The 27,096-nt window shown below is 34.6% G+C and overlaps 1 protein-coding gene across 1 annotated transcript; it reads left to right on the top strand.

The window, feature by feature from the left end:
- The first annotated feature begins 18,565 nt into the window (after positions 1 to 18,565).
- On the top strand, positions 18,566 to 22,638 carry LOC149206554 (putative glucuronosyltransferase PGSIP7). The gene is made up of 6 exons (XM_089395471.1): positions 18,566 to 19,033; positions 19,140 to 19,526; positions 20,442 to 20,697; positions 20,793 to 20,994; positions 21,246 to 21,393; positions 22,079 to 22,638. The coding sequence occupies exons 2-6, from the start codon at positions 19,246 to 19,248 to the stop codon at positions 22,605 to 22,607; spliced, it is 1,416 nt and encodes a 471-aa protein (XP_089251597.1). The 5' UTR covers positions 18,566 to 19,033; positions 19,140 to 19,245; the 3' UTR covers positions 22,608 to 22,638.
- Positions 22,639 to 27,096: the final 4,458 nt, after the last annotated feature.

Raw genomic sequence — 27,096 nt, 5'->3', positions numbered from 1 at the left:
TGTCATGAGTTGGGCCATTTTGCTACAAATTGTCCACTCAAGAAGTCCAAAAAGAATTCCTCAGGAGGAGGAGCAGGTGATGCTTTGGCCTCTCAATTCGAATTGGATGTTTCCCTCATTTCATGCATGGTGTCATCAATGATGGGAAGTGTATGGTACTTCGACAGTGGAGCTTCATTCCACATGATTGGAAATAAAGAGTTATTTAGTGACCTGAAAGAGAAAAACCTCCAGATGCATATCGAGATGGGTGATGACGGGAAGTATAGTGTTACTGGATTGGGCACGATTACTTTTTAGAGGGAGCATGGGGCTCCACTCACCTTGAAGAAGGTTATGTATGTGTCCAAGCTGAAGAAGAACTTGGTATCCATTTCCATGCTTGAGGATAGAGGATATGATGTGATCTTCTCGAAAGGAAAGGTGTTCCTTCGACACATAACAACGAGTCAGGTAAAGAAGATATGGATTCGGGTGAAGAATCTCTATAAGTTGGAGGTAGAGGAGTGAGTTTCTTTGACCACAAAAGTAGAAAGGGTGCAAAGTCGAGACGTTGGCAAGTTGTGGCACAGCCAATTGGGCCAGTTGCATCATGGAGCTTTGAAGATATTGCAGCAGATCTCTACTGGTCTTCCCAAAGGTACGCTTGAGCAAGTTGATACATGCAAGGGTGTACTTTGGGAAAATACAGCAAGTCTTCCTTTCATGACAGAGAGAGTCAAGCAGAGGCTATTCTAGAGAGAGTGCATTCAAATGTGTGTGGACCATTCTCGACAACATCCATGGCCAAACATAGGTATTATGTTATATTTGTTGATGACTATTCTCGTAAATGTTGAATTTTTTCATGCAGAAAAAAGAATCAAACTTTCACAAATTTTTGTGAGTTTAAAGCATTAGTGGAGAAAGAGTCAGGCAAGAAGGTTAAAGTTCTACGGAGTGATAACGGTGGTGAATATGTCTCAAATGAGTTTAAGAAATTTTGTGTAGTGGAAGGGATTAAACGGGAGTTGATGGCACCCCATAACCCTCAGCGAAATGGGGTGACCGAAAGGAAGAACAGAAGAATAGTACGGGCAGAAATGGAAACGTTTCATGATCAAGGCCTACCACTACACTTGTGGGTTGAGGCATGCAACACAACGGTTTATGTTCAGAACGATGGCCCACATCGGATACTTGAGATGAAGACACCATAGGAGGCTTACTCCGATAAGAGGCCAGATGTTGGTCACTTCAAAATTTTTGGGTCATCGATATATTTCCATGTGACCAAAGATGCACGGAAGAAGCTTGAGCTGATAGCAGAGTTGGGGATATTTGTGGGGTACATTGATACACCTCACAACTATCGAGTGTACTTTCTGACCAACAGGATGACAGTGGTTCATAGGGATGTCAGATTCGATGAGGACAAGGCCATGCAAGTTTCCCTTTAGAGGGAGCTTGATCTACATGTGGATGAGGAGCTTTTAGCTCCTAAGGTTAAGGAGCCTTAGATTGATGTGGAGAAACCACATGCAGAGGATCCGAGATTTGAGACATCGACTCAGGCAGAGTCTTCCGGAGAGGGAAGAAAGCACACCGTAGAGGCTAGCAGATTGTTGGATGATGCACTAGAGAATGTGGGAGCACCCACTTCTCAACGCATGCAGAGGAGGTCACCTGAGAGGTACACTGGATGCATGGCTCTTATGGTTGAATGTGTTGTGAAAGAGAAATCTTCCTTTAAGGAAGCAGTGCAGTACTCAGTTTGGGTTGATGACATGGTGGGGGAGTATGACTCCATAGTTCGTAACAGTGCTTGGGATGTGGTTCTGAGACCAGAGGACAAGTCAATGGTGAGATCATGTTAGCTTTACAAGGGAAAGCAAGCTGCAGATGGTAGTGTGGAGAAGCATAAGGCTATATTTGTGGCTCGTGGCTTTTCACAAGTAGAGGGATTGACTATGATGAGACCTTTGCTCCTGTTGCGAGGTACTTGTCAATCAGATCTATATTGGCACTATCAGCACAGATGGGTTGGAAAATACATTAGATGGATGTGAAGACAACCTTCCTTAATGGCATGATTGAGGAAGAGGTGTACATAGAGAAGCCTGAAGGTTTTGAAAACTTTTACCATGAGTCGCATGTGTGTCAGTTCAAGAGAGCATTGTATGGGCTAAAGCAAGCACCTCGTGCTTGGTACACCTGATAGATAGCTACTTCACCAGGATGCAAACCTGTACCACATAGTGGTGGAAGGTAAGTTGTTGATCATTGTACTTCCCTCAGGCAGATTCTTCCAGAGAGGGAAGAAAGCGCACCATAGAGGCTAGCAAATTGTTGGATGATGCACTAGAGAATGTGGGAGCACCCACTTCTCAACGCATGCAGAGGAGGTCACCTGAGAGGTACACTGGATGCATGGCTCTTATGGTTAAATGTGTTGTGAAAAAGAAATCTTCCTTTAAGAAGTAGTGCAGTAGTCAGTTTGGGTTGATGACATGGTGGAGGAGTATGACTCCATAGTTCGTAACAGTGCTTGGGATGTGGTTCCGAGACCGGAGGACAAGTCAGTGGTGAGCTCATGTTAGCTTTACAAGGTAAAGCAAGCTACAGATGGTAGTGTGGAGAATCATAAGGCTAGATTTATGGCCCGTGGCTTTTCACAGGTAGAGGGATTGACTATGATGAGACCTTTGCTCCTGTTGCAAGGTACTTGTCAATCAGATCTATATTGGCACTATCAGCACAGATGGGTTGGAAGATACATCAGATGGATGTAAAGATAGCCTTCCTTAATGGCATGATTGAGGAAGAGGTGTACATAGAGAAGCCTGAAGATTTTGAAACCTTTGACCATGAGTCGCATGTGTGTCAGCTCAAGAGAGCGTTGTATGGGCTGAAGCAAGCACCTCGTGCTTGGTACACCATGATAGATAGCTACTTCACCAGGTTGGGCTTCACGAAGAGTGAAGTGGATGCAAACCTATACCACATAGTGGTGGAAGGTAAGTTGTTGATCATTGTACTTTATGTTGATGATCTCATACTAACAGGTGATGATCAGTTGATCAAATCTTTCAAGGAGGACCTTGCAAGAGAGTTTGAGATGAATAACATGGGGCTCATGCATTACTTTCTTAGCATGGAGGTTTGGCAGGGAGATGGGGAGTTGTTTGTGTCTTAGGGAAAGTATTCCAACGAGATACTCAAGAGATTCCACATGGAGAGCAGCAAACCCATGGAGACTCCTCTAGCAGGTAACTAGATGAAGAAGGATGCTACTCCAGGAGAAGTAGTGGAAGCTATTGTTTACAGGCAGCTTGTGGGTTCACTCATGTACTTGGTGAACACATGACCGGATATGTGCTATGCAGTTAACCAGCTTAGTCAAGTGATGGTTAGGCCTACCAAACTATGTTAGAAGACGGCAAAGCATGTGTTGAGATACCTCAGGGGCACTTCTCAGTATGTATTATGGTATAGATGGACAGAGGGAGTGAAGCTTCAAGGCTTCACCGATGCAGATTGGGCAGGGAGTCCATCCAAAAGGAACGACACATCAGGAGGGATATTCAGTATTGGTTCAACGACAGTTTCTTGGTACAACAGGAAACAGAGATCGGTTGCACTCAGTTCGATAGAGGCAAAGTACATGGCTACGAGTTAGGAAGCATGTGAGGTCATCTGGATGAGGAAGATCCTGGTTGGTTTGTTTGGTCAGCAGATGGATCCAACTGTGATTTACTGCGATAATTAGAGTTGTATCAAACTCTCTAAAAATCCATTTTTTCATGATCGGTCCAAGCATATTGATATATGATATCATCATCTCAGAGATTTTGTATTGAGGCGGATTATGTTGTTAGAGTACATTCCCATGGAGGAGCAAGATGCTGACATTTTGACAAAGGCATTGTCAAGATATAAATTTGAGTTTCACAGAGACAAGATCGGGGTAGCTGATAATCCCTTTCTTGTTGAGAGGGAGTGTTGAGAAATGGCAACAAGAAATTCCAATTTAATTTGTCCTTGAATTAAACTAAGAATTAAAATCGAATTCTATTCTCATAGCAACTTGTAAATAGTTAATTAAGTTTAAGTAACTTAATTAGCTTAGGAATTTTGATTTATAAGTCTTCCAATAGTCATGTATATGTCCTCCCTAAGTTTTAGGAGTCCAGTATGAGTTTAATCGAGTTGGAAATTAGATCACTCAATTTATTGAGGTTTGTTCAGTTAAATTAGTTCTAAATTGTTTTTGGAACTAATAGAGGACTAACAGTCAGTTGGTGCACTAATGCATCCACTAGTGCTACTCCATTTGACTGAAGATTTCCTCATGAGAAACTCATGCATGTCAGTTCAGAGAAAGGCCCAGTTGAGACTAGAGTGCAGGGATAGTGTACTATCAATTTTATGATTTACTGAGTTGTATAGATCATGCATGCAATCAGGAGCTAGACCTTGTTTGGATTGTGCAATTTTGGATGCACTGGATTCCCATTAATATGGGTTATTCAGCCATAGGAATTGTGTAAGGAAATAGGGGCTTGGAGAGTTGTAGAATTGAATAAGTGTTGGCCAAGAGCTAGCTTGTGAGCTGAGAGAGTTGAGCATACTTGTGCGGAATTGTTCTAGTGAGAACAAGTTATGTATATTCACTCATATTTTTGATATATGCAATACAGATAGCAGGGTTTTGAGCAGTGGCTTTCCCCAGATACATATTGTGTTATGTGCCATTGATTTATCTTCTTCTTGTTCTTATTGTTTTCATCAATCTATTGGCTTCCGCTGGTTGAAAGTAGAAGTAGATTCTTGTCATGTGCTTTAGTAAATTGCATGAGCTTGTGAATCTACAGGATTTTCTACATGGGTAGCTAACTGATTCAAAAGAGACATCTTCAGTGTAAATATGTTAAGACCTTAGAAATGAAGAATTACCCAATAAAAAGGTATATATGTGTGAATATGTTAAGGCATAGCTTGATGGTCTACCTCCTCATTTCAAGGTTCATTGTTTTCTTAATTTTAAAAAATACAAAATCAACATTAAAATTTATGTAAAAATAAAGCTATACCAAGAATTTTATCTCCAAAACAAAGAAACTTGTTTCAAAAAAATTCTAAATTTGTTTTAAGAAACTCTCTCATTTCCATGCCAAATTCAAGGCCTAAAGTGAACATTGCATTATGTTTTAGAGAAAAGATAATATATCAATATTAGAAAACAACCTTTTTTCAGTTATACCTTTTTCCATAAATAAAAGTTATATATTCAAAATCAGTTTGATTGTTTACATTTCCTTGTTTTACATGACTTTCTAAAAATTTGTGTAAGTACCTCTAATAAATTTGTGTTAAGGAACTCTCTCATTTCCATGCCAAATTCAAGGCCTAAAGTGAACATTGCATTATGTTTTAGAGAAAAAATAACATATCAATGTTAGAAAACAACATTTTTTAATTATACCATTTTCCATAAATAAAAGTTATATATTCAAGAACAATTTGATTGTTTACATTTCCTCATTTTACATGACTTTCTAAAAAGTTGTGTAAGTACCTCTAATAAAAAAAATTAGTGATCAGATTTTGTTTTTCTAGATTTCAATGGCAACTAATATGTCATAATTCAGTAGCATTATCTTGCACCAAGCTTATTGTCAGGCACATGTGTACATATGTAATCATTTATTTTTTGTTTAATTATTATTTTTGGCCATGGAAATATGTACATACATAATTATTTATTGTTTTGTTGACACTTACATGAAAACATCTAGCCCATTGTTTTGTTGACACTTACATGAAAACATCTAGCCCATACTAAACTAGATTGTAGAGCACATTCCATACAATCAACTTATTATTTTGTTGACACTTACATGAAAACATCTAACTCATACTCGACTAGATTGTAGAACACATCCCACACAATCAACTACAAAGATAACATAATCTTTTGTGTTCACTGTAAAGTGAAAAATTCAATCATTTTTATAATAACATCTTTTTCGCACTAAGCTATAGAGCACGTAGCATGCAATCAATTATAAATAAAGTATAATAAAAAAAATTATTTGTTTATTTTCAACTAGTAAATTTAATCATTTTCTTAATTTGATTAATACATCATAATAAATAAATAAATAAATTATATTTTCTAACAACCCACTCAATCGGAAGGAAAAAAATTATTATTAATATTTTTTTTTACAGAAACGGTTATGGAGTATTTATATTCATCTTGGCCTGAATGACGAAAATCTGATTACATTGAGGATGTATATCCTGTTACATCTCAGCTGAAGCTTGAAGACTTCTTCCTTGATAAGGAATCTATAGATTCCATTTCAGAGATTTTTCCCCACTTGAAGATACAAACAAATTTATCTAAGAGCAAGCAGTAGAACATGGCAATAATCAGCTTATGGGATGGGTTCCCATGATTCTTCTTCGTCTTTCATCTTGACCCCGGCAGAGAGGAGGGCAGCTTTGTTGGCTTCAATGTCCACCTCTTTATTATGAGTTCTCAGCACATGGTAGTAATTCAACTTCTGAAAAGCGTTTTCCAAGCCCTTAATTCTGGATATTAGCCTTGCTAGTTTAAGATCCAAAGCTGGGGAGTTGGAAACCATTGCGTTTATAATGATATGGGAGTCACCTATAACATTAGCTTCACTTATATTTAAATCTTTGAGGATCTTGAGGCCTTGAAAGAGGGCCAAAGCCTTAGCTTGAATGCTGGATGAATGTCCAAGCCCCCAAGCAAAGGAATGAATTTTTTCCCCAATTGGATTTACAACAACACCTCCTGCACCAGCTTTGCCCGGATTGCCCTTTGCTGCCCCATCAAAAAAGAGAGAGTGCCTTGAGTGCGATTTGAGCCAGTCTTGAAAGTCAGTTTCAGATTTCCTTATTTGTCAGTCTTTAGGAGGAGGGACGTTTCTAACTGCTGATTGAAATTGCAAGTCAAGGAATGATCCCCAAGCAATGTCCTGTTAGCTGAGATTAGAATCAATGTCCTGTTGGCTGAAATTAGAATCATCTTTTATATCAGTCAAGCACTCTTTTAAGAAGAAGGAAATATATATATATATAATTATTATTAACATAGGGTAAAACAACCATTATTTTTTATCAGTCAAGCACTCTTTTAAGAAGAAGAAAAAAAATATATATATATTATTATTAACATATGGTAAAACAACCATTATTTTTTAAATTGTAATTTAACAACATAAATTTAAATTTACTTCTAAATTTATATTTTTTTAATTTTAAAATTATAATATTTAAAAAAAAACTTTATTAGGGTCTCAGCCAGCTGATTCACAAAGCCAGAAGAGAGGGGAAGGTAAAAGGTATTGAGGTAGCCACAAATTTATTTATATCTCACCTCCTTTTTGTTGATGATATTTTAATCTTCACAAATTCTGAGCTCTCTGAAATGAAAGAACTAAAAAGTATCTTAGATCTGTTTCTGAAAGCCACTGGCATGCAGATAAATCAAAGGAAATCCCAGCTGATTATGACAGGTTTAGCAGTTCAGGAGAGGGTAAGGCTACAATCAGTTTTACCTTTCCAGCCCATTACCTTGGAAATTCCTTTCAAGTACCTAGGTTTCTGGCTAAAACCAAATGCTTATAAGAAGGAGGACTGGAATTGGCTGATTGCAAAAATTGAATCCAGGATCTCCCATTGGAGTTTTAAATGGCTCTCAAGAGCGGGCAGATTGACTCTAATAAAATCAGTGCTTTTGGCCATTCCAGTCTACTGGGTTGCTCTTACGTGGGTCCCCAAGGGCATCATGGAAAAGATCAGAAGGCTATGCAGCAGATTTCTTTGGGATGGTGCCAAGGAAAACCCAGTACTTCCATGGGTGGGTTGGGACAAGGTGGCAAGGTCCAAAGACTGGGGTGGTTGGGGGATTAAAAATCTTCCAGACTTCAGTCTTTCTCTGGCAGCAAAATCGGGATGGAGGCTGATAAAGATGGATAATTTATGGACCAAAGTGATTAGAAGGAAATATATAGACCCGGTCCCACTGGAGGAATGGATAAGGAACCCAGTTAAGAACAAACAGAATGCATCAGTGATATGGAAGGCAATTGTGGATTCGTTCAAGGTAATTGAACAAGGCTTGGCATGGAAGATTGGAAATGGTAGAAATCTGAAGATTGGGAAAGATCCATGGATCGGCTGCAATGAAAACTATGCCCTTTCACCTGAACTAATCAGGCACTTAGAAGACAAAAATATTTTAACTCTTGATCAAGTGGAAAAGGTGGGTCATTCAAGCATCTGGAGTCAGGCTTGGAAAGATGGAGGAGATCTTCAGCTGGATCAGAGGTGGTGGAACGAATGGTCTTCTTTCACCCAAGAACTTGTTCGCTCGAATGTAAGAATTACAGACAACCCGGATAGCCTGATCTGGGCCCATGGAGAAACTGGCGATTACTCCCCCAAAGATGGCTACAAGTTCATACAATCCAGGAAAGGGTGGGAAAATCCCGAGTGGTGGACAAAACAAATCTGGAAGCTCAAATGCCCTGCTAAGGCTCGACTCTTTCTCTGGTGTGTCCTTAAAAGGAAGGTTCCCACATGGGACATCCTCGAGGCTAGATTCATGTATGGCCCTTGGAGGTGCTCCCTTTGTAAAGAGGAAGAGGATTCAATAAATCATCTGTTCCTTCGCTGCTCGGAGACTGCTAAAATCTGGAGGGAGGCTGAGAAGCTGCTGAATAAAAATTTTCAGTGGGGAAATGGAAATCTGGACGAGGCTTGGTCAAATTGGTGGCAGCAGTACCCAGAGGGGAATCTGAGGAATCTCCCGCCCATCATTTGCTGGGGTGTCTGGCTTGCTAGAAACAGAGCTATTTTTCAAGATAAAGGAACCCAGCCTTCTGTCACAGCCATCCAAGCGGTCTCCATTTACTCTTCCATCCCCGAACCTGAAGAAAAAAGACCTCAAAATACAAACAAGACAGTTCAAATCAAAGATGGCATCCCTTGGGCGTTTTTTGACGGAGCATCCCAAAATAACATAGCTGGCGCAGGAATTGTCATTCACCTAAATGCTCAACACTCCCTTAAAGCTTCAGTGGGATTGGGCTCAGGATCAAATAATTTTGCCGAATTATCAGCTCTGAGACTGCTCCTTTGTTGGCTTATTCACAGAAACACCTTCACTATTCAGATCTTTGGAGACTCCCTCAATGTGGTAAATTGGGTCAACGGAAAAAGTACATGCAAAAATCAAATTTTGAAACCCATGCTGGAAGAACTTCTGGTCCTAAAGTCATCTTTTAACTCTTTCTCCATATGCCATATCTACAGGGACAACAACGATGCCACGGACAAGCTTTCTAAGGAAAGTCTGCAGCAAGCTTTGGGAGGGTGGAAAATAGTTGAAGACTGTCAAGGACAGTCCATTTCATCAGATGTGCCGCCTTATATATAACACTTCAGTTACTGTTTTGTTTTTCTGTCTTTAACTCATATTATACATGTTTAGACTTACTCTTTCAGACATCTCTTTCTCTAAAACTCTGATACATATTATTATATATTTTTTTGTGGGTTGTTTTCCTCTCTGTTGAGGAGACCCAAAGGCCTGTTTAGTATGCTGTTTATTGCTTATGATCTGCCTCTCTCAGTCGAGGCATGGTTTTGGTCATGGCTGTTTTGCCTCAGCTGTTTTCTTCAGTTAAAACTTGCTCAGTTTTCTGCGTTCAAAAGGGCAGAAAGGAGTTTATAGTTTTTTGATTGCTTGGTTTGGCAAGCAGCTCTATCAGAAATGCTCGGCATATGCAATGTAACTTTTTATTCTCTTAATAAAAAGTTCGCTTTTTCTTCGGAAAAAAAATAATAACATATAATAAAATTAACAATATTTTAATTTTAATTTTAAATAATATAAATATAAATTTATATTAAACGGAATTATATATTTCTCTTAAAATCTATTTATATTTTTCGTATTTTTTAATTTAACAAACGCAATCTTTTATATACTAACGTTCAAAACGATCAAAATTATAATATTATAATAATGCTAAATAATTTAAATTGAATTAATACCCGAATAACCTAATGGAGATTTTATGAATTTTTTTAATAATTTTTATCTTTATTGGTTTTGAAAATAATGGGTTTTTTTAATTAGATTTTGATAAAATTTGGTCAATTTTTTTTTTGGAAATCTGAGATAAGGCTGCTAAAGTACAAAATTTTAAGTGTTTCAGATTTTAATGGTTTTGAAAATAATGGATTTTTTTAATTAGATTTTGATAAAATTTGGTCAATTTTTTTTGGAAATCTGAGATAAGGCTGGTAAGGTACAAAATTTTAAGTGTTTCAGATTTTGATGGTTTTGAAAATAATGGATTTTTTTAATTAGATTTTGATAAAATTTGGTCAATTTTTTTTTGGAAATCTGAGATAAGGTTGCTAAAGTACAAAATTTTAAGTGTTTCAGATTTTGATGGTTTTGAAAATAATGGATTTTTTTAATTAGGTTTTGATAAAATTTGGTCAATTTTTTTTAGAAATCTGAGATAAAGTTGCTAAAGGATAAAATTTTAGGTGTTTCAGATTTTGTTGGTTTTGAAAATAATGGATTTTTTTAATTAGATTTTGATAAAATTTGGTCAATTTTTTTTGGAAATCTGAAATAAGACTGCTAAAATACAAAATTTTAAGTGTTTAAAATTTTTGATGATGCCGAATATATTTAAAAAAAAACAAAATTTAAACACTCTTACCCTTAATTTTTTTTTTGTTTTGAAAAATTACATTCCAGTCTTACTCCATGGATAGACAACTTCTAATTAATAGGTCTAAAATTTATTTAATTAAATGTGTGAAGCCCCTCTTAACCCTAAATCCCGTTTAACTAAAAGGCAGTCTAACTCGAGTTAGGGAGGAAAGGTTGGTCCTCCGCTCAAAATGCGACAAAAAATTGTGTTGACCATAATAAAGTGGTTATCCTTACGGAAGTACCATGGAAGGGGGGTTTGACCTCAATCAAGAGTGAATAAATACTTTTTAATTATTAACGCGGAAAGATTTCATTTTCTTTTAAATATTATAATAATAAAAATGGGTGTGCACCTCGTGTGAAGCCTTAAAATACGATTTCGTGTAGGTATCATTTGTCCCCTTCACTCTTTTATACTCGACTTTCCATCGTTTGATTTTCGATGACGTTAGAATATTAAATACTCCATTTTTAATTGGATAATTTATTTTAAATTTAAATTTATTCAAAAAGTAGTAAGTTGATAAGTGATGGAATTAATTTTTTTTTGCCAACAATGTACTCTTTAATTTAATAAAAAAATGGTGAGTACTAAATTCTAATCTTATTTAAAAATGGTGAGTACTAAATTCTAATTTTATTTATTAGAAAATATTAAAGTTTATAATAACATTGATTTTTCGTTTGATTAATTACGTGTAGGTTTTTAAACAATAATCTTAATATTAAAAAATTGTAAATATTAAATTCTAATTTTATTTATTAGAAAATATTAAAGTTTTTAATCACACTGTTTTTGGTTTGATTAAATAAATAGAATTACCCATAGGATTTTTAAAACAATAATCTTAATATCGACTAATTTTTTAATCAAATTATTAAATATATCTAAAATTTAAAATTGTAGAAGTGTTCATTGACTTTTGGATGACTTTTAAATATCAAATATTTTATTTTTAATTAGAGTATAGATGATAAGTTTTCCAAAAAATTTATTTTCAAATTTAATCAAAAATTAATAAAATTCTAATGGTATATAATAAAAAATTTGTATTAAATTATAATTTTATTTATTAAAAAGATATGTAACTATAAAATTTAGAAAAAATTATCTCAAGCCAAGTTGTCTTCCCAAAAAATGTATTCTTTAATTTAATAAAAAAATTGTTCTAATAGAAGATATTAAAAAATTTAATCACATTGTTTTTTGGTTTGGTTAAATAAATAGAATTAGTTGTAAGTTTTGGAAAAAACAATAATCTTAATATCAAAAAAATATGTTAAAAATATACAGATTTACTAATTTAAATCACATTGTTTTTTTGGTTTGGTTAAATAAATAGAATTACGTGTAAGTTTTGAAAAAAACAATAATCTTAATATAAAAAAACATGTTAAAAATATACAAATTGACTAATTTTTTAATCAAATTATTAAATGTATCTAAATTTAAAATTGTATAAGAATGGCTTGATTTTTGGATGATTTTTAAATAAATTTTAAATATTAAATATTTCATTTTTAATTGAATTATAGATAATAAGTTTTCTAAAAATTTATTCTCAAATTTGATTAAAAATTATTAAAAATCTAATTTTAGGTAAAAAATGTATCTTCAAATTTGATTAAAAATTATTAAAATTCTAGTTTTATATAAAAAAATAAAAAAAAAATTGTATTAAATTATAATTTTATGTATTAAAAAGATATGTGACTATAAAGCTTAGAAAAAATTATCTCTGGAGAACCTGCCTTTAAATGATCCCCTTCTAATTAAAATTTTTAAATCATATTGTTTTTTTGGTTTCATTAGATAAGTGGAATTATCTTTAAAATTTTGAAATATTAAAAAATAATAATAACTAAATAAACTCATTTTTTTCCAATTTTTTTTTTTAAATTTAATAAAAATCTATTACAGTTTTACATAAAATATATAATGGTGTATGAGACCCTCTTGTTTGTGGGAAAAGGAATCCACCTCTAGGCAACGAATTGACTAGTAATTCTACTAAGGCATACATACTCTACCCCTTTTTAGTTTTTGAACTTATGACCTCTTAAGAAAAAACTGTTAAGTCTACTAAGGCATACATACTCTACCCCTTTCTAGTTTTTGAACTTATGACCTCTTAGGAGAAAACCCATGCTCTTAACTATTAGGTCCACTCAAGCCTAATTGTAATTTTGTTTATTAAGAAAATATTTGTACTATAAAACTTAGAAAAAATTATTTTGAGAAAGGCTACATTTCTTGAGACAAGATATGGGTGAGATTTCCTAAAGATTTTGAAACTGCCACTTTAACATCAAAAAAGTGTTTAAATTATACCAACTGGCCTAATTTTTTAATAAAACTATTAAATACATTCAAACTTTAAAATCTCTAACATGGTAAACTTTGTAATATGAATATGTTTTACATAATATCACCCTCTATCCTCATATAATTCAATAAAAAAAATTTAAAAACTACAACCTTACATAAATAAAAGATGTACTAATTTTATTTATTAACAATATATTGTATTATAAAACTTAGAAAAAAATATTTTGAGGGAAGCTATCTTTTCTTAGACACGCTATAAGTGAGATTATATTAAAATTTTGAAACAATGGCTTTAACATAAAAAAATGTGTTACATGCTCACTCATTTTTTTTAAACAAAATATTAAATACATTTAAACTTTAAAAATTAAATCTTGTAATCTCATTAAGTTTGGCATAATATCACTTCCTAGCTCCACACATATAATAAAAAAATTGTTAGTAATCACAATTTTACATCATAAAAAACATGTGTGTTAAGTTGTAATTTCTTTTATTAAAAAGATATTTGACTATAAAATTTAGGAATTTTTATTTTGAGACAAGTTTCCTTTCTTGAAACAAACTATAAGTGAGATTACCTAGAGATTTTGAAACAGTGACCTTAACATCAAAAAATGTGTTAAAAATACACTGACTTAATTTTTTAATCAAATTATTAAATATATTTAAACTTTAAAACATTTAAGGAATCTTGTAATTGTTTTGCATAATGTCACTACCTACTCTCATATAATTTAATAAAAATACGATTGAAAATTACAATTTTACAAAAATAAAAAACAAAAACAAAAAAATAATAATGTCACTACCTACCCTCATATAATTTAATAAAAATACGATTGAAAATTGCAATTTTACAAAAACAAAAAACAAAAACAAAAAAATAATATTAAATTGTGATTTCATTTATTAAGAGGATATTTTTATTATAAAACTTAGAAAAATTTATTTTGTCAAAAAAGATATTTTTATTATAAAACTTAGAAAAAATTATTTTGACGGACTACTTTTTTTTAGACAAGCTATAGGTAATTAAATTGTGATTTCATTTATTAAAAAGATATTTATATTATAAAATTTAGAGGAAAAATAATAATAATAATAATAATAATTTAAGACAAGTTACTTTTTTGAAACAAGCTATGGGTAAGATTAAGTAAGGATTTTGAAACAATGACTTTAACATCAAAAAATGTGTAAGAATACACATATTTAATTTTTTAATCAAATTATTAAATACATTTAAACATTAAAATTTTCAGTATAATAAATCTTATAATCTAATTATGTTTGGTATAATATCACCTCAGGGCCACCCCTTCCCCCTCATATAATTTAATATTGACGGCTCCCTCTTCCACCAAGTGTTTCGGAAGAAAACACATACGGAGCAATATCTTCATGCCAATTTCCATCATTTCCCGGCTCAAAAGTTGGGCGTTCTCAACACCCTCGCTACTCGTGCCCTAAGGATCTTTGATGAAAAGAGCTTCGAGAAAGAGAAATCCCATCTCCTTAATGTCTTTGTTGAGAACGGTTATAGTAGACACCTTGGACAGAAAGCTTTCCTTAAAGCTTCCAGAAATTCAGTAGTTAAAAAAGAACCTAAAGAATGAGTCCCAGGGGTCCATCTACCTTTTGTTCAAGGGACCACTAATAAGATTGCAAGGATTCTTAAGAAGCATAATGTTCCCTCAACCTTTAAACCCCTTAACACCATTTGTAAATCCCTCCGATTAGTGAAGGATCCTATCGACCCTAAGGACATGAAGGGTGTCTATATTATTCCTTGTTCCTGTGGGACCCCTATATTGGTGAGACTAGACGCTCTATTAATCAAAGGATTAATGAGCACGCAACTAACCTTAAACATAGGAGAACCAAGTCTTCCGCATTAGCAGAGCATGCGAAGAAGACCAAACATCATGTTTGTATTGAGGAAGCCAATGTTATTGCTAAAGTTTCGCAGTTCCATCACCGAAAATTTAGGGAAGCCATTGAGATTGAAAGAAGGCCAAGCAATCTCAATAGAGATGATGGTTGGAAGATCAGTAGTTGTTGGATCCCGGCCCTCGCTTCCTAGTCATTTCCTCCCCTTCCTCCCCTCCCTCTATTAATAGCTTGTTCTAGATTTCTTATAATAAAAAAATTTCCCCCTTATTATCCTTTAACCTACTTTCTTTAGCCATAGTTCTTTGATCCTTTTTGGAAATCTTCCTTGATTTCTTATTTTTAAGAGATAGTCCTTTTCATACCTATCTTAATGGGTTAAATTATCTAGTATAAGATATTTAAACGGCTTTACTAATAAATTTATATTAATTAGTTACCCATCCTTTAATTAAATACTATTATTATAACACTATTATATTAATAATAATAATACAATAAATCCTTACAATTACTAATTTTCCCTAGAACTATTAATATATGTTCCTATTAGATTACTAATAAATTGATACCCTAACCATTAATAATAAGAATAATACTTCCCGGACGCGGGTGTACATCGGAATTGATATGGTGGCAGGGGAACGGGCCGGCAAGTGGCCTAGCCACATGGCCCTCTATAATCCCGCTCACAAAACCATAATCACAAAACCATAAAACGAATTAACAGCAGCAGTAAATGGCATTTAAGCCAGCACTCTAATCAACCTGGCTGCAGCAGAACCAAGCTCGCGCACTGCTACGGGCAGGCGTTGCAGCACTCTACGCTGCATTGAATTTGGCCCGGGTAATCATTATTCGCAGAGCTTTATCTGCAACCTCATTCTCCATGCGTCTGCTGTTATTCCTTCCTCTGAGCCGACCTCTGAACCTGTTGCGCCTTCTCAATTCTCTGAGCCGCCTCCTAGCAGATATTCTCTTCTCTCTTGTGTTAAAATGCTTCGCCATAAAATGCGAAGTAGAAGAGGGAGTAGCAGAGGCAGACTACCTCGCTCTCCACCTTCTCCTGCCTCAGACTCCTCATCCCCCTCGGCTCAATTGGTCTCTGGCCTCTATCCAAACACTCGCAGTAGCCGCTCACAAGCTCTCTGCTTCCAACCAACGCAATCTGCCTCTCCATCCTTTGACATTCCTTCCAGCCCACAACAACCCCTTCGCTCAGCCCAGTTCACTTATCGCTGCTCCCTGAACCAACCAGTCATAACAACCACCATCTCAATTACCTTCCATGAGGAGCCAGCCAACGAAGAAGGAAGCCCAATCTACGAGGAGCCAGCCAGGGACAATGGAAGACCATAATGCACAAGGGAAAAGAAGGACAATCCTCAAGACAAGAACACTACGGAGGAGAAGAACCGTGACCCTCAGGCGAAAGACGACACAGGTGCGATGCAGCAAGAAGAGGACGACATTGATCCATATAGGTGTTTCATCATTGAGGAACACCCGTCGCCGCCGCATAACACCTGACTTGCTAGCACAGCATGCCACACGACTTGCCATGCGTCATCGAGTCTCAGGTTTCTGGAATTACATCAATAGGGTTTTTTTTGTGCATTTTTGAAAATCATGCTAGCTACTATGATTGATTGCTAGTTTCCCCTACGCGGGCAGCAAGTTCATTTTTGCAATTTCATTTTTGAACTGGACTGGTTTCCCGTTTTGGGCAGTCACAATCCTATTTTGTTGTTATATGCCTTAAACCATGGCACGGACATGCAAAGGCCAAAGCCTCAGTGTATCACTATGTTTCAGTAATAGAATTTAGAATTATTTAGAAAAAAAAAATTAAGAATAATACTATTACTATAACAAAAATTTAATAATAACTAATATTACTTTAGTTAATATGACTAATAATATATGTTAAATATTAGTATAGATATTCCCTTTTCATGACTAATCTAAATGATCTAGTGTATATAATATAACAATAATTAATATCATTTTAGTTAATATTAAACCCTTACCATTACTAATATCCCTAGATCTATTAATACTTATTCCCTTAAATAACCTTACTATTAAATTTATATTAATTAGTTACACAAGACATTAATAATAAGACTAATACTATAACATTATTATAATAATAATATAATATTAGTTATTATTAAATCATTTCGATTACTAATAGTTATTTTCCCTAGATATATTATCATATGTTAACATTTCAATCAATTTTATTATAAATATTCCCTAGTTGTATCGTAACTCAAATATGGTTAACTTTTCACTTAAATAACATATGATAGGTATTAAAGTAATATTTGTTTTAGCATAATAATATTATATAATTAAACAATTTGAATAGTCATATTTAGCCATTTCTTGGTCAATCTTAGCCGTTTATCCACTCTCATCTAATATAGTCGTTTTTCAGTCAAACCTAGTCGTTGGATGATCTGCTCTCCCTATTTAATATGTAGCCATGATCTGATTCTTCAACTTCACACTCGTTGGTTCGAAGAGCGTCGACAAATCTATTATTATGTGATTTACACCAAAAAACTTTTTCTCATAAGCTTGATATGATCACAGAAGCTTCAATTCAACAATAAAAAAATTGTTAAAATTACTTAATTGTAATTTCATTTATTAAAAAAATATTTGTATTATAAAAATTCAAAAAAATTGTTTTCAAACAAACTACAAGGGAGATTACCTTAAAAAAATTAAACAAAAAATATGTTAAAAATACACTGACACGCTTATTTTTTTAATCAAATTATTAAATACATTTAAACTTTTTGCATAATATCACTTTCTACCGCTGCCTCATATAATTTAATAAAAAATATTCAAAATTACAATTTTACATTAAAAATTATACTAAATTATAATATCATTTATTAAGAAAATATTTATATTATTATATTTAGGAAAAAAATATTGAGTTATTTTTATGGAGACAAACTATAGGTAAGTTTACCTAAAAATTTTGAAACAATAACTTTAACCTTAAGAAATGTGTTAAAAATACACCGACTCACTCAATTTTGTTATTAAATTATTAAAGACATTTTAACTGGTAACGGTAAATCTTGTAATCTAGTTCCAAGCAGATTCCACGGCAGGAGTATCGTAACATTAGGCACAGACATTGTATGCCGACATTATATATATATATTTTTAAGCCAATGTAACGACATTATAGTTCAAACAATAATTAAAAATTGATGAGGCGATGTGGGCTTTTGGTGTGTCCATTTTCCCAAACCTACTTTGTAGGCAAGATAACAATGAATATTTACCACTAATTAACTATTTTTGAATTTCGTAATTTGGCTCTACTCTCCATATTAAAAAATAGAGACAAAAAGAGAGAATCATGTGACCACCTCGTGCCAAGCGAATATAGCCAAATAACCCGGGGCAAAAAATAGCAAACGCAAAGGTACACGTGGCAACATACGTATGGCTTACAAGCCCCCATACCGTTGAGTACGCTAGTAGATTTAGAAACCGTCAACGGGCAGTGTGCCATTTGTAGGCCAATAATATTTGCTAGTTGCGATCAAATCTGATAAGGTCAACTTGGATTCCAAGGTACTGATGGCCTGAGTACGCCTGACTTAGTGAACAGGCGTAACAATATTATTATATGACAGGCTTCTCATTTAATATTTATTCGGGGACGTGTTTACCCAGGTGGAGCCTAGCCTCGCCTGGCCTGGTCTGCCCTGCCTTGAATTTTTCCTGCATAATAAGGTTGAAGGGGCTGGCCTGGTCTGCTCTGCCTTGAATTTTTCCTTCATAATAAGGTTGAAGGAAGGCCAGGCCATTATTGAAACCTCAGTGGGAAGAGGACTGGTTCGTACACAACAATGTCCTTCCCCGTCCTAATTTGCAAGTTCCAGGGTAGTTATGGTAGTTAAAGTTGCAGAGTATTACTAACAATCTTGAATCTAATGGTGAGCCACTGCACATTAACTGCCACCCAGTAAGCTGGATAAATCTTGCCACAGGTTATTTGGTTGCGGACCAGAGAACAGGTAGCTGTTGTTTGATTTTGAATTTGAATTCTTCCTGTGGCATTCATGTTCTTTTATTATCAGAAAATATTGTTTGAATTTATCGCTTTGGATCTGAAAATTTCAGGTTTCTTGGGGCAAATAAATGAACCAATCCCGGAACAAAACAGACCCCGGATCTCGGCTCACTTAGAGATTTTCGGGTTATTTCAGGCGCAGCAGTATCTATAATTATGGCTCCGCCCAGTCCAAGGTTCGAATCCCGGAATCGACTGTTATTTATAGTATTATGTGTGATAACGTTAATTCATACCTGGGGCACTGTGATTGCGGAGATGGCACCACCCGCGACCAGAAACGCCTATGCGACAATGATGTACATGGGGACGCCAAGAGACTACGAGTTTTATGTGGCTGTGCGTGTAACGTTTCGGTCCCTTCGAAGGCTCAATGTGGACGCAGACCTTGTTGTAATTGCATCCAGAGATGTTCCATCTTCATGGATCAAGATACTGTGAGTATCTCAAAATTGAATTTTTTTTGGGTTATTCATAGACTTTTGGCGCTGAACTCTGTAAGTCAGTTGAAATGTTTGTTGTTTTTCGCAAATATCAAGTTATAAATAGGTAAGTGAATTGAGATAGGTCTGTATTTGAAAAAAAAAATTCCCTATTTGAGAAAGATGCTCAGAGCTCAACTATATAAATAGTTTCAAATTTTGGTTTGGGGATCTTGAAAATTTTATATTTTAAATAAATATTTAAGGTTAAACCGTGTAAACAGGATAATTAGCGAGTTATTTCAGGTGGGTTGGTTTTCTTTGAATAACTATAATGATGAGTCAGCCTGTATTTTTTTTAAGAGCCAAAGATGATTGAAAATTTTAATTTTAAATAAATATTTAAAGTTAAACAGTGTAAGACAGACTATTAGTGAGTTATTTCATGTGGGGTGGTTTTTTTTGAATAACTATTATGATGAGTGACACTGTATTTTCTTTTAAGAGCCAAAGATGATTGTCCTCACTACTGTTTTGACAACCAAATTAAACCATATTACAGGGATCGAGGCATCCTCCATGGTGTGGCTGGGCAGCTGCCGTTACTGTTCCATTGTGAATATATTCCGGATGTAACCGATTAGATGTGATAGATATCAGTGAGTCTGATATGTATAATGTATAAAAAAAAAAGGTCCCATATAACTTCTTCTGGGAACTCGCCCTTCCCTCTTAAAAAACCATATTAAAATTGAAACAACCCCTATTTCTCTATAAATAAGTTGAAATATCCCTGTTTCTGACCAAATAGGTCAATTGAATCATGAAATAAATCCTCAATATACCCTGAGAATCATATATCCATGATTGATTTCCATCATCTTTAATCACTTCTGTTACATTTTGAAATTGGTATTTTGCATTTTGCAGAAATAGAGATGGAGCCAAGGTAGTCACAGTAGACAACCTGCACAATCCATACAAAGACCAACCCAATTTCGACAAGCGTTTTGCTCTCACACTCAACAAACTATACGCATGGGATCTCGTCCAGTATGAGCGTGTTGTCATGCTCGATGCGGACAATCTGTTTCTGCAGAAAACCGATGAGCTCTTCCAGTGTGGCCAGTTCTGTGCCGCATTCATTAACCCCTGCATTTTTCACACAGGGCTCTTCGTTTTACAGGTGTTTGATTGAATCCCCCTTTTCCCCATTAGATTCTGACACAAACTCCGGGGAAAGCTCTGAAAACTGGTATTTTTTTGTTGGTTTGTTTGCAGCCATCGAAGCAGGTATTCAATGATATGTTGAATCAGCTTGCGAACGGCAAAAAAAACGAGGATGGTTTGGATCAAGGCTTTCTAACGGGGTATTTTGACGATTTGCTGGACAAACCCATGTTCCATCCAGCAGTAAATGGAACCGCACAGAATGGGCTTTATCGCCTTCCGCTGGGATACCAGATGGACGCATCCTATTACTGTAAGCTCCAAGCTCCATCCATGGGCTGGAAAAAAATTTGATTCAAATAATTTCAAAATTAGTTTTTTAGATTAATCACATGGTTGGGTGAAAGTTGGTTCGAAACTTAAACTAGCAATTTATAATATAATGCAATTAATCTGATAAATATTATCAAAATTGATATAGATAACAAAAATCTGAACACAATTTCTTTATAAAAAGAAAAAAAAAAAAACATTTGATCTGCAACTTTGATATTTTTATTTCAGATTTGAAGCTGAAATGGAACGTACCATGCGGACCCAACAGCGTCATCACATTCCCAGGGGCTTCTTGGCTTAAACCCTGGTACTGGTGGTCATGGCCTGTATTGCCATTGGGCCTCTCTTGGCACCAGCAGCGGTTAAATACAATAGGGTATGATACAAGAAATCCATTCATCTGTATATTTTTGGAAATTCGTTTTCATTATTTTATTTTTTAATGAATTATTAATTTTATATTAATCAAAATAATTATAAATATAAATGGGTTGAAATTAGAGAGTTGAATTATTAATTTTACTTAATTTTATTTTTAAAGTTATTTATTTATTTCTTTAAAATTATATATATACATATAATTGTTATTTTGAGATGAAAGAAACACAGTAAGTAAATTATATATATTTATATATATAAGTGTTTTAAGAGGAAAGAAATTGTAATGTTTATTTTTTTTATGTAAATATTTTGATTTATCAAATTAGGTTTAAAAAAAAGTAATAATAATAATAAAATTAATTTATCAAAATAGTATATATATACCAATCAAAATATTTACATATATTATTTATAAAAAATAGTATATATATATATATTACAAACTAATTTAGATCTATCTTAATTTCAGAAGTACCAAGTGTCTAGAGATCAAATCTCTTGTTTCTACACTCAGTAAATTCAAAATTAAAATTTAAACTAATTTACTTATAACTAAATTTCAATTAAAAAAATCAAAATATAAAATATTTAAATTGAAAATTTTAAAATTTCACCTTTCCTTTTGCACTAATCCTTTCCTTTTTCACTAATCATTTCATATATTCATGATCTGATTTCAGATATGATGATGAAATACCAATTTTCATAGCAGAGGTGATTATATACCTGATAATTATGATCATGATGAAAGTCAGGGGATTCACTCTCAGCATGAAAAGCTACTTTTACAGAGGCCCTGAGAGGGAATACTGGAGGCATCCTGTGGTGATGAAAGCACTGGTAACATCATACTTGCTGGCAGGTTATCTGGTTCCCTGTCTGTTGATACCCAAAACAATACATCCATTATTGGGATGGGGCCTTTATCTGCTGGGCTCCTTGTCTCTTGTGTACAGTACCATCAGAGCATATCCAATTTCAGTTCTGGCAGCTTTAACGCCATGGATGTGTATATGCGGTACGCTTGCAGTGATGGCTAATCCCCATTATCCTAATGGGGTTGTCAGAGCCTTATCAGTGTGTGCTTATGCAGCTGTGGGAGCTCCATTAGCTTGGACAGGCATTGTCAGAGTGGTGAGGTCTCTGGATTCCTCCGTTGACAGAGAATCCCAATCGCCACTCTTGGTTCAGATTACAAAAGCCTGTTAATAATATATTCCTTCAGCATCAATTGGGTTCATCCGTTCTCATTCTTTTGAGGCTTCCACTGTATCCATTTTCTTCATAAATGGATGGTGGATGGATGTATGTATGTTACAGGTTTCAAAATTCTCGGTCAGCGATTGAGTGCTCCTCTAAAATTAACCTTTTTAAAAGGTTAATGTGGCTTTAATTTAAGTAGGTTTGTATATGGTTTTATTTAAAAATTTAATTGGTTTATTTTATCTGGACAAAAAGGAATGATGGTCATTCATTTATTTAAATTTGTATGGTAAATGGTATTAAATTTATATGGACTATATTAGTTGTTTTTAATGAGATGTCTTAAAAAAATTTAGGTGGGTTTTTCTAGTTTAATTTCTTTAAAATCTGTCAGGAATTTATTGAAATTACAAGTTTGATGGGTAACTCTTGCACGATCGAAGTGTCCAAGGGTTTATCAGGGTGTTGAATCCATATATACAGTGAAAAAAAACCAGTTTAAATAATGCAAATCAAGATTTCACCTCAAATTGTTATAATGATTTGTGTAAATTTATAAAATAAAAATAAGAACTATCTCCTTAATAATTTATTGAATGTTTAAATTGTAAGATGAAACAAATTAACACTAATTTTTATCTCCGAAATTAACAACTATATATTTTAATATAATTAATTTTTTTCAAAAAGAAAATATATTTGAATTCAATCATTGTAAACTTATATTGGATAGATTGTTGTAATAATATGGACAAAGTTAAACAAACCTAAAAATATCTCTATTAACTTATTAAATTTTCAAAATGCAAAATGGAACACATCAACTCTAATTCTTTGTCCACATAATTGACAGTTATGCATTTCAATATAATTAGAATTTTTATATTAAAAAAAAAACTTTATTCAAGGCTTTTTTTTTTTTTTTTTTACTTAATTTGTGTTACTTTAAAATAGAAAATTACATCTCCCGATCAGGGTGAGAAGGAAAGAAGGCAAGAGCAGAATGACAGCTCCTGGGAGCAGCAAGACAGAGAGACCACCTTCTACCCGCAACACCGTCTAAAACGCCATGGTGGCGTATTGCACGTTAGCGCAAGTCTCGAGAAAATGGAGTGGAAAGAGTGGGAGGAGAGAGAAGTGTAGAATTGGCGGCGGTAGTGGGATGGGAAGTGGGACAGGTGGGATGAATTACTTGAGGGTGGCAAAGTGGAGAAGGAAACTTAATCTGCGTCGAGAGGAAGAGGAGCAAGGTGCAGCACAAACGTTGGGAGCCTCGACGGGAAATCGTGATTTCAGGTATGTCTCCTTTGGCCCTCCTTCTGAATTTCTCTCTGATTTGCATGGCATGATGGAAGAGAGAGGTCTGTTGGCAACCTCCGGGGAGGAAGGGAGTATGAGTGGGGTAGTCTTTTACTCCACCATGCAAAGTAAAGAAGAAGCGGGGGTTAAGCAGGGTGCTGCACAAGATGGGCGGAGGATGAGTGATCCAGAAGACCGTCTGGGGAGAAATACCAAGGACCAGAGCGCTCATACTATGACGAATGGTAAGAGGGGGGTAGAGAGTCAAGATGAGAAAACTATGAACCTGGCCCAGGCGTTGGTTAGTATGACAGAGGGTTTACTTACCTTCCTGCATCCGGGAGAAGAAAATCAATGGAAATCTCAGAAAAATGGAGACGATTGGAGTAGGGTAGGAGGGATTAGGGATAAGGAAGTGAAGGAGGATGGAAAGTCTGTAAATCATAGAAATCTAACTTTTGTTGATGAAAATTGCAAACAGGCGACAATAAAGGGGAAAATGGCACGCCTGGGCAGAGGCAGGGGGCGTGGAGGCAGAGGGCGACCAAGCCAGTAGAACAGAGCTGACCAGCCAACCGCGATGCCTGTTAGTCAGCGGTGGGGGAGGAGATCCATGATGACCGCAGTCCAGGAAGCCGCTAGAGCCTACCGAGAGGGGACGGATGAAGACATCCGCCAGCTTATCCAAGAAATGGAGGAGAATGTGATGGAAGAGCAGTCAAATCCTGAGATAGAGGAATGGGCAGACATCATCCATGACCCTGGCAACACCCGAGGACGTATGACGCTCTATAGGCAAGCACTTCATGTGTACTGGGTGTTAAAACGGCTTCTTGCGAAGGCTCTTGAGCAGGTGGCAGGAGAAGTGGCAGAAATTGCCCAAGGAATGCCAAACCTCAAAAAGGAAATGAAGAATTTGCAGGTGATCATGATAATGCAGGACAACAAGCTGGATGAGATCCAACAGAGGCTGACTCAGATGACCCAAGCACCCAAGGATTCCATGGTAGCTCCTGCTAACGCTGATTTGATCACTGATGACCGGAAGGAATAATCCTTCACTGTTTATTCTGTTTTTTGTGGATAGCTCTTTTTTCAGACGTTTATATGGTAGTTCTTAGTTTGTTAAGTGTTTTTAACTGCATAGTGCATATAGCTTGGATGGAAAGACTGGTTAAATTTTGTTACTGGACGGCTTATAGCAAACTCAGGTGGCCAACAGACTTGGTTTCCCTTTTGGGCAAGTTGAGGCCACCAAAACGCTGTATTTGGTTTTATTGGCTATTATAAATAGAAAAGGAAGGTACTACCCATGCTTACAACAAAAAAAAAAAATAGAAAAATACATCATTTCATCCATTACAGATAAGCACATACAAGACAATGCATTACTACAGTTTTGGTTTGGTCTTAGATGCCAGGGTTGATTGTGGATATCTAAGACATTATTCATATAAATCTAATTGATTTTCTAATGGTTAAAATATACACATCATGGATATTTAAGACATTATTCATATAAATCTAATTGATTTTCTATGGTTAAAAATATACACTTTTCATAAGCGGATATTGAAGACATTATTCATATAAATCTAATTGATTTTCTAATGGTTAAAAATATACACATCATGGATATTTAAGACATTATTCATATAAATCTAATTGATTTTCTATGGTTAAAAATATGCACTTTTCATAAGGAATCACAAGTTGGAATCCAAAGGGGTAGAGTATGTACACCTCCATAAACTTTAGCAGTGAAATCATTGTAGGGATCACTTATTCTACAAATAAAGAAGTGAAATCATTGTAGGTATCACTTATTCTACAAATAAGAAAGTCTCGTACACCAATTTGATGAAATCTTATATTATGAATATAAAATTGTACTTATGTTTAAACTTTTATGACTAAATTTTCATTCCAAAATGTGATATCTTAATGTTTATGTTTTGTATCTATAAAAATATTATTTTCTAAATCAAATGTGGGATGGTTTAAGTAGTTTATTTTTTATATTTTTTTTAATAAGAAAATAAATACAGAGCTATTTTATTAAGAGGATGGGGTACTATATATCCTCTTTTCAATTAATTTTAGCTCTTCAATATTGCACATAATCCTTTTTCAAAAACTTATTAGGTCTATGTCAAAGGTACTACCATTAAGCTCTATGGGCCTCCTTTAGAAGATACATAATGAGCACAAGATACATAATGAGCACAATATGAAAATGACCGTGATCCATCCTTTGGAAAAACACTAAGCATATACATACAAATCCAAACCATCACCCCTCTTTCAAATAATTCATTGGGTGCTTTCTAAAGATGATGTGAATGTATAATTAAAGGTCGTCAATCTTATTTTGATTAGAAAAACCAACATATAGAACATTTAAATCATACATTGCACAACCCAAATGACAACACTAGAAAATCAAAGCTTACATATATCATCACAAAATCTATTTTCACTTCATCCCTTTTGCAATCAAGCCTAACTGCCTACTGAAGTTTTAGTAAGCACTTTTCCTTTAATTTATCTATCAAAAAGGTTTACTATCAAAGGAATTAGATAGCAATTCTTTATCACCAACTTGTTAATGCATGGTAGTCTAGATAAACAAAAAAAATTATCCAATTTCCTCTAAAAGAAAATAGGTGCCATATGTGGTGACTAGGAAAAACAAACGTAAATGGAGTTTATCAACTCCTCAACTTGCCACATCAATTCATCCATCTTTGGTATAGAGAGCTTGTAAGACATTGGGCTAGGTGGCATTATGCTTGGAACAAGTTCAATCTTGTGGTCAACCACTTGCCTTGGTGATAAGAATATTAGCAAATATTCTAGCATGCATTTAGAAAGGTCCCTTGGGTCACATTCGAGATTGGATGACATAGGTAGCCTCATTCCATCCTCTTAATCATCAATCAATGGTACGAAGAAAATGAGCTAATCATTGTGCTTCATTGCAAGTGACAAGCTTATTGCCAAAATCAATTGAACATAAAAAAATATTCTCCTTATCGACTATGTGCACTAAGCATGAGCAAGCATTGCCCATTATGACCATGCACCCAAAGTGTGGCACTAATACCACCTTGTTCTCTCAAGAATTTCTTCCCACAATAACTAACCGAGGTCATATAGAGGAATCACTAAGAAGTTGGTTGTTTCATTCTATTTT

Source organism: Pinus tabuliformis, chromosome 1_2, assembly GCF_031772625.1.
Source record: "Pinus tabuliformis cultivar Carrire ecotype Pingquan chromosome 1_2, CPIR1, whole genome shotgun sequence".
In the NCBI taxonomy this organism is placed as follows: Eukaryota; Viridiplantae; Streptophyta; class Pinopsida; order Pinales; family Pinaceae; genus Pinus; species Pinus tabuliformis.
Note: the sequence above shows the minus strand (reverse complement) of the source record. Positions and strands in the feature narration are given on the sequence as shown.

Bases quoted from the DNA above. Each gene is read 5' to 3' on its own strand.
- LOC149206554 (XM_089395471.1), top strand. From the start codon at position 19,246: ATGGCTCCGCCCAGTCCAAGGTTCGAATCCCGGAATCGACTGTTATTT. The intron at 20,995-21,245 runs GTAAGCTCCAAG...TTTTTATTTCAG, and splicing joins GATGGACGCATCCTATTACT to ATTTGAAGCTGAAATGGAAC. The intron at 21,394-22,078 runs GTATGATACAAG...ATCTGATTTCAG, and splicing joins CAGCGGTTAAATACAATAGG to ATATGATGATGAAATACCAA.